The 8,756-nt window shown below is 38.0% G+C and overlaps 1 protein-coding gene across 1 annotated transcript; it reads left to right on the forward strand.

Annotated features, from left to right (window-relative positions):
* Window positions 1-554: 554 nt before the first annotated feature.
* On the forward strand, window positions 555-6,695 carry LOC107791082 (RNA-binding protein BRN1-like). The gene is made up of 9 exons (XM_075244266.1): window positions 555-864; window positions 990-1,072; window positions 2,883-2,934; window positions 3,190-3,315; window positions 3,406-3,485; window positions 4,643-4,819; window positions 5,006-5,258; window positions 6,084-6,227; window positions 6,305-6,695. The coding sequence occupies exons 1-9, from the start codon at window positions 696-698 to the stop codon at window positions 6,475-6,477; spliced, it is 1,257 nt and encodes a 418-aa protein (XP_075100367.1). The 5' UTR covers window positions 555-695; the 3' UTR covers window positions 6,478-6,695.
* The last annotated feature ends 2,061 nt before the right edge of the window (window positions 6,696-8,756 follow it).

The raw sequence follows: 8,756 nt of genomic DNA on the forward strand, positions 1-8,756 counted from the left end.
TGCTTCATGACTATTTTTAGGATCCAATGACACCGGCGACAATGGTATCAAAAAAGAAAAATAGAAGAAATGATTAATTTTTTTCATGTAGTATTTTTTATTAATATCCAGTGATTATCTATATTTATTAAAAAAAATTTATATTTTAAGATTATTTACATATAATTCAAATAACTTAAATATTCCGCGCATCCGCGTAAATATGAATACGAGACATTTACTAAAAATAGTCATTTTTGATTTTATTGAATAATAATTGAACTCAATAATGACAATTTGGTCGACATAGGCCCATCTTCGTTGTATTATCCGTCTAGGATTAGCTGAATTGAAAAGAAACGTGAGACAAGGAACCAGACATTTTTAATAAAGGGCAATTACGTCAATGTAAGTGCAAGCTGTTTCAGATCCACATTACATTATTGTCTTTTTGTCGAATTTATCGGTTACAAGCGTCACGTCTCCTCAACTGTCACAGGAGCGCAAAAAGCAATTTCAGTGGCAGTCTCGTAATATACTCCCTAAACCAAGGTTATTTACGCCTGTCAAACTTCTAAATAAAGCAACGAAACTCCATTTTTGCCATCTAAAAAGTCTCTAATTTCCCAAAAAAAGGACTCGACACGAAAATAGCCAGACATTGAAGAACACAGTTTCAGAGAGAGCGTGTGATTTCACGTGTGTCGTTGACATTAATGGCGGAGGAAGAGAGGGCGCGTGAGAAAAGCGAGGAGAGCGTGAAGTTGTTCGTAGGTCAAGTGCCAAAGGACATAACCGAAGAAGAGCTCATGACGATGTTCAAAGAGTTCGCACTTATTGACGAAGTCAACATCATCAAAGACAAGGCTACACGCGCTTCTCGAGGTTCACGCTCTAGTCTTCACCTTTAATTTACATGTTTCTGGATCGCAATGTGCGATTCCAGTAGTATTTCTAACGTTTGCATGTTTGTTTTGTTTGCTCAAACAATAACTTTGCTGTTTTTTCAGGATGTTGTTTTGTGATTTGTCCTTCGAGAGAAGAAGCGGACAAGGCTGTAACTGCTTGTCACAATAAGAAGACGCTTCCTGGGGTCAGTCTTTTTGTATATTCTAATCAATGCGGACATACATTATACTTTATTTATTTGATTTAGTAAACAAGATATGCGAAACATTGTGAATTTATAATGCGGTGGAATCTCTGTGCCGTTTGTTATCCATTACAGCAACAATAATAACTATGCCTCAATCCTAAACTCATTTATTATAGTTCATTAATTTCCATAATTAATGAGCTGATTCTCATTTCCAAAATTAATCAGCTCAAATCCCATCTATCCGAGCCTTATTGGAGAGAGTTGCCCGGTATCTGTACTAGTGGGAGGTAGCTGGTACCCTGTGAAATTAGTCGAGGTGCATGCAACCTAGCACGGACACCACACTGAAATTTATTTGCTGGTGTTGGGGGATGGTCAAATCCCCAATACAGTCATAGTAAAGTTCCATGTTGATATTTTAACTAGTTGCTAAAGTTACTATATTGACTATCTTCAAGAGAAATGTTGTGGCATTGTTTCATGTTCTAACACCAGGAATACAGGGACAATCTGTTTTCAGCGTGACTGTATAGTAAGAAGTGAATTGGCTACTAAAAGTTGTAAGTTTAGGAGTATAAGTCGAAATTCTGTCCGTGATTGGATGTTCTTTTAACGAACTGTACCATCTTGATGTAATAATGGAGACTGTTGAATGGTCTTTACCAAGACTTGAATTCTGGATTCAAGCTGCACGTCCCGTCCTCTAATGTTTACGAAACGTAGTAAATTGAAAAGAACAGCAGTGTTCCATTGAAATCTTAACTGAATAGACAACTTGGTATGTCTGTATAGACTACAGTAGAGTGTGCAATGAGGGGAAAGGTTCTCTAGGAGAGCCTATGGATGATGGGGGAGCAGAATTAGCAGTAGTAATAGTATCTAGGTTCCCTATTCTTTTACAAGATATGTACATTATAAGCAGATCCTGGTCCGTGATCAGGGGCGGAATTAGGGGGGCGGAAGGGTGTTCACCCGAACCCCCTTCGCGAAAAATTACACTGTATATGTAAGGCAAAATCTGTTTTTTACCTCTATATATTTATGTTTTGAATCCCCTTGACACAGCCCAAAAGCATAGCTTAGTGGTCAAGGGGGTTCAAAACCTTTGAAAGGTCATTGGTTCTATTCCCACTAGCTGTAACCTTTCTAACTTTTTTCTTTTTTTGAACACCCTTGGCGGTAATCCTGCCTCCGCCACTGTCCGTGATACGCCAAAGACTTACTGAGAGTGTGTTGTAGCTACAAGATTGTCTAGGAAAGTGAAGAAGCTGTTTAAAAGAGAATAGAAGCTTGTGAGAAAGTTGGAAAAGAAGAAGAATGCACTATATTATGGATAATAGCTTCCCATGCTTTGTGTGTGTGTGTGGGAGGGGGGGGGGGGGGCACATATGCTAGGGAAAAAAGAAAAGAAATCTGAGTCGCGCGACGTTGCAAACGAAGAGTGATCAATATCAGGTTTCATGCTTTTCACACTCTGTGCTATTCTCTCGTGTTTAGAAGAAAAGGAATAAGTATGATGAAGGTCCTTTCACTTACCTATTTGTCAAAAGAAGTATGATGAAGGTCATTTCCAGGGTAATCATAGTTGATAAATCTATAAATATGGTTCCACACTGGTAATAAGCTGTATTTTACGCTTTAATTTTGCACATTTATCTCCAGAAAAAAAAAGAGATGGATGCAAGGGTACATCTAACCTAAGTACTAAGCTTATTAAGTTTATTTGTGATCTGCTGTTTTTATATTGGCATGACATGTTTGTCTTATGATAATAAAGACGTCCTGTTCTCTGTGTCCTATTCAGGCTTCTAGTCCGTTGCAAGTGAAGTATGCTGATGGCGAGTTGGAAAGACTAGGTGTACTATAATTTCAATTCTGGTCTTATGATATTTGATCTTTCATGGTTATATTTGATTCAAATGATTCCAGTTTGTTTACTTTTCCTTGTTTTCCCTCTTTTTACCTTGTACTCTGTTGTTGCAATACTTATCCGTAAAAAGAGGGTCCTTGCTATATACTATCATTGTTTTGTTTATGTGATGCTGTATATAGTTGGTAACTTTTTCTCTCATTCTCTTTCTTTTTCTTCTTTCTCTTAACCTGAAATTCAGAGCACAAGCTTTTTGTGGGTATGCTGCCAAAGAATGTTTCTGACCCCGAAGTCTCCTCCTTATTCTCTCAATATGGGACCATTACAGATTTGCAAATTCTCAGAGGTTCTCAGCAAACTAGTAGAGGTACAGCTGACATTGTCTAATAATCTTTCACTTAAACTTTCTGTAAGGGAAAAATTAATTCATCACCAGAAAATGTCTTGTTTATGGTAGGATATGCTTTTCTGAAGTATGAGAAAAAAGAACAAGCAACTGCAGCAATAGAGGCCCTTAATGGAAAGCATACCATGGAGGTTTGTTTCTATCTGCGTATTAGGTCACTAAAGTGAACCTTGGAATTTGAGCTTTCTGGGTTTTTTAAATTTGCACTTTGCATGTAACTTCTCTTTAATAGTTGAACTGGTTATTATCCTTTCTCTGGAGCTGTAGTACTGGTCAAATATTCAGAATAATTTTTTTGGTAAGTTCAAATATTGAGTTACTTCTCCCTTGCAGTAGTTATGTAATCACTCCTTGCAGGATTACTCAATTCTCTTCATCATGGGTGCACGGTGCACCAATTCTGGCTGTAAGTTGGGGTCAATTAGTGAAGGTGGCATCTCGTCTGTTTATTTGAATGGCTTATATGATATGTTGTCTCTTTGTAGCAGGGCCAACAGAATGACCTGAATGCTACCACTTTCTGTTCAGAGGACCAGGAGACATTATCTGCTGATTTATTTTCTGTGCCATTTCTACATGGCACTTCATTCAGGCATTCTAGACATTTTTGTCGTCTGCCTTTTGAAGCCTTTGACTGAATCGACGTGATTCTAGTTTACTGGAAAATTTTACCGAGCAATTTGATTAATCACTGGAGATACTATTGTGTAATTCTTCAGCTTAAGTAGTAACCTGTAAAAAGCAAAATAAACATTTGTATTATGAGATATGTATTTGATCCCTTCGGAGCTCATATGTTCTAGTCTTCTAGAGGAACTTACGAATCCTCAGCAGTTGATTGAGAGGTGGATGTCCACTTATATTTACCTAATTAGTTTTGAAATTAAAACCTAACATGGGGCAAATTAGTGCCCAGGCTGATGGAAGTGTTAATGTTTTAAAAACATTCAATTAAATATTTGTACTGTGCAAGTCTAACCCTGTGTGGAGTTTTTATCATTAAGATACTTGAGTAAGTGCTGGTTATTGCTATCTTATTTGCTTTCTCTGTACATTGTCATTTTCCAGAAATTTGATTCTGGCTTATTACTTTGCTTTCTCTATAAGAGTTTAGTGATGATCTGAATTTAGGCATCTCTTTTCCTAGTAATCTAAAGTTCGAGAGTTTAGTTTTTCTGCGAAAACGGGACCCTTGAGCTGTGCAAGTTTATTTACATTTTTTTTACAATGAAGATTTAAGCACATTGACTAAATCCTTATGAATTTTTTTATTATACTGTCCATCCAGGGTTCAACTGTTCCTTTGGTAGTCAAGTGGGCAGATACAGAAAGGGAAAGGCAAGCTAGGAGGGCTCAGAAAGCTTTATCTCAGGCATCTAATGCTTCCAACTCTGGACAGCATCCATCTTTGTATGGAGCTCTATCCATGGGTTATATGCCACCGTATAATGGTTATGGTTATCAGGTTGGTTGAATTGTATTCAGCAGTAAATTTGGCTGTCAAGTCAAAAGCCTTGGTTACCTTGCTCTATATGTGATATTGGATTGGCATGCTCCTCTCATGGTTCTTTCTTTTTTAATACATTTCTTTCTCATTCTGGCTTCAGTAATCAATTTAAAGAGTAGTTCAAGTTAACAAGCTATTTTGCAGGCTCATGGGACATATGGGCTCATGCAGTACCGTCTACGGGGAGTTGCACCTGGTCTAACACCTGGATTTGCCCCAAGAAATTATGCCACGTCACCTGGAAGTTACCTGGCATCTGCTTACAGGCCTGTACAAGGGCTTCTATATCCCATGCACTATCCTGGAGGCGTTACTGGTTCTCTACCTCCTTATACTGCAAACAGGCATTCTGCAGCATCTTCAAGTGTCAGTTCAAATACAGGGGGTCAAGTTGAAGGTTGGCAAAAGTTTATTTTGAGATGCTTTAGTAACACTGGTTAACGTGAAGCGGATCAGTCCCAGGGGATCTGTCTGAATGAGGCTACTTTTTCTTTCTTGGTTTATTGTTTTCCAGAGCTTGTGTTCCTCTTTAATGATTTCAAGATAGCTGAGATGGTGATTTTGCACCAATTCTTTTGAAAAGGAAGCAACTAATATAAGAAACAGAAAAAGAAATCAGACTCGCAATATGACAGAGATCTTGTCAAGGCCTTTCTGAGAGTGATGTAGAAAGTACTTATTCAGTCTACTGATGATAGTTAGTTTGGCTTAGTTTTGGATGGACCTACTGGAATAATTAAATTAATGCATGTGACGTGCGAACTAGGACATTGTCAATTATATGTCATTCCTGCAATTATCAAAGAGCATAGAGATCTTTGGCCAGTATTGTTATCTTTGTTTTATTTAACTAGCTATTTCCCTTCTTTTTCCCTATCATGACAGTCTTCCAACTTCTTGACCGAGGTTTCCTAGACAAGTTGCAAACTTAGTATCATAAAAGAAAAGGATAAGGTCTGGACTATATAGACATGGATTCAATGTAACCAGCATATAGATTTAGGTTATTTTCCGGGTTGGACCACTTTATGCAGTAGAATGGCGGAATGTACTTGAACCCCCCCCCCCCCCCAAACAAACACACACAAAAAAAAAAATCCCCTCCTTTTTTTGATAAGTTTGTCAAATTGAATTGCTTGCACTTGACTTTGTAGTGAATAGTTGATATTTGTTATATGAAATTAAATTGCTTACTTATGGAAGAGAAATCACATTGTTACAGGTCCACCTGGTGCTAATTTATTTATTTACCACATTCCTCAAGAATTTGGTGATGAAGAGCTTGCAAATGCATTTCAACCGTTTGGTGTGGTCTTGAGTGCCAAAGTTTTTGTGGACAAAGCTACTGGTGTTAGTAAATGTTTTGGTATGAAAGACTTTCTAATAATTCAATCAAAATCAGTATTTCCACCCTTGCGCTTATGAATGAGCTTCTTTCTGCAGGATTTGTAAGTTATGACTCTCCAGACGCTGCACAAACCGCAATCAAAATGAGGAATGGTTTCCAGCTAGATGGGAAAAAGTTGAAGGTTCAGCTTAAAAGAGATAATAAACAGAACAAATTTATTGATATAAAAGGCGGGGTATGGAAGGAAGCTGATTCTTTGCATCAATGATACGCCGCCAGGGAGTTGTTGCAACAAGCAGCCACTGGGAGCTGATTTGAAACATTTAGCAGTGACATGGCAACTGAATGCTAATTGTAGGTCTCTTATGGATTAAAGGCAGAAACTTGTAATTGTTGTGCCACTGTAATCTGCAATTTGTACATGGAGAAAGATTCAGACATTTGTAAATTCAATGATTCTTCTAAATTGACTCGATCATCATTAGGTTATGATTTCTTGTTTCTTTTTCTTTCATATGGTCAAATGTAGCGTCTTCCTCCTTCCACCTTTCCTCTTTTTCAAAATGCATATATGGAAGAAAAAAGTTGAAAGATATACCCCTGAGCATCCCGCAGCATTCTGTTCCTTCTTCACCTCTATGCATTGCTCGCTACTTACTTTGTCTCAAGTTTGTCTTTGAATGGCCTATGAACTGATGTTATGAGGTCAGACAAAGTGGAAAGCATATTCATTTATGATTTAGCTACATCTGCAAGGCAGCTGTTAGTTTCCCTTCTGAAACGCAGGTGCTCTGTGATCAACTTTGATTTTTTTTTTTTAATCTTTGATTGCAATATTGTTGCTTATCCTCATTTTTTTTTTCTCATTTACTAATTTCAGGGTTTTGGTTCAGGTTGCAATCAGTTTTGGAAGGATGGTCAGATAATTGCTATCTTATTAGATTCAGCCACTATAGCTGTTCGGAACCCACAAACCATTCCGACGGTGGGTCAGACATTCCCTGTCTAGTTGGTGAGGTGCCGTTTTCCGTGGTGATTTGAAGAAACCATTTGATCTTGATTTGATATATTCTGTAGTGACAATACATTCTTGCTTACTCCTGGTTAATTTCTAGGATGGGCTAATAACAGACTTAGAATGCTTATATAAATTCTTTCACGAAGTCTTGGGGTATATTTTTGAAAAGTTCTCCATGGTGATAGTTTGTGGCTGTCTACTTTGTGATTAGCGTTGTTAGCTTCAATTGTTATTAGTATTGTTTACCCGAAAAATAGATAGAGTTGAATTTATACGTAGTTCTAAGGGTACATGGTATAATTTGGCACAAATCAGAAAAGTAAGTAGAAATATATTGAGTATTGACTGTATAAAGAATGAAATATAAACCAAATTGAATAGAAAGCTATTTTATGAACAAGCAAGATGAATCAATGCATAAAGCTCACAAGATGATAATCTCTACTGTATTTCTCTGTTAATATCAATAGTATACGAATATGAGAGTGTATGAATGCCTTAATGTTGGATTCCTTACAGAAATAGTAGTTATCCCTCTTATAGTGGAGGAATTCTACTTTAGATATAATTAAAAATACATAGTGGGGATCCCATGATAGATTAGCTTTTCCATTATTCCCGCCGAGATTCTCTCCCTTAGTGCAGCTGTAACGGCTCTTGTTTCTTGGCTCGATCTTGATCGGATTCGGTATTGGTTGATTTCCAGATTTAGAGCTCGATATTAACTCAAGCTCAATATTGACTCGGGGCTCGGTATCGAATCGGGCTTGATATTGGTCGGTCTCTGGCTCTTAAGCTCGATGACATCGCTTCACTTCATAGTTTGATTTGGACTCGAGCTCGGTATTTGATCGGTCCCAGAAATTTGAGCTTGGTAACCTGGATTCAGATCTCATCTCGATATTATAAAGATGATTTTCGGTCCATTATGTTCCAATCTTGACTAATCATACGAAGGTCGAAATCGATTTTGACGGTATACAGATAGTCCCCTCGTTTCTCGGGAAGAATGTAGCGAGAAACGACATGATTTTCCAACAGTATGACTAGATATACACTGACGTTTGCATCGAACCCGACCATGACGTACGTGATGGATGTCCCGTCGGTTCAGTTACCAAGGCATTAAATGCGTGTCAGGCGATGGTCGGCCATTGCTGCTATTGAACCGTCATTGCCAACCCTATAAATAGCCCCTCTTTTTACCACTTTTTATTTTTAATCTCCAAATCTTCTAAGTTCCTTTTCGCATCTTCTAAGTTCTTCATCTGTAAATTTGTGATTTTCACTGCAGAATCCCTCGTTAGAACACCAAATCTTGTCATCTTCCTCTATCTTCAATCTTCAAATCCAAATGGCGAAAACGTCGAAAACCGTTCCTCAAAACGAAAAAGCTTCTTCTTTGCGGTCCGCCGGCGACAAAACATCGGTGGAGCCACGACCTGAGGAGTGTGTTCCCGGGGGTGTGTTCTTACCTCCGATTTTAAGATCGACAAAGCTTCCTGGTTCCTGGTAGATGCGAGCCAGTA

This window comes from Nicotiana tabacum, chromosome 22 (assembly GCF_000715075.1).
Source record: "Nicotiana tabacum cultivar K326 chromosome 22, ASM71507v2, whole genome shotgun sequence".
Taxonomy (NCBI): Eukaryota; Viridiplantae; Streptophyta; class Magnoliopsida; order Solanales; family Solanaceae; genus Nicotiana; species Nicotiana tabacum.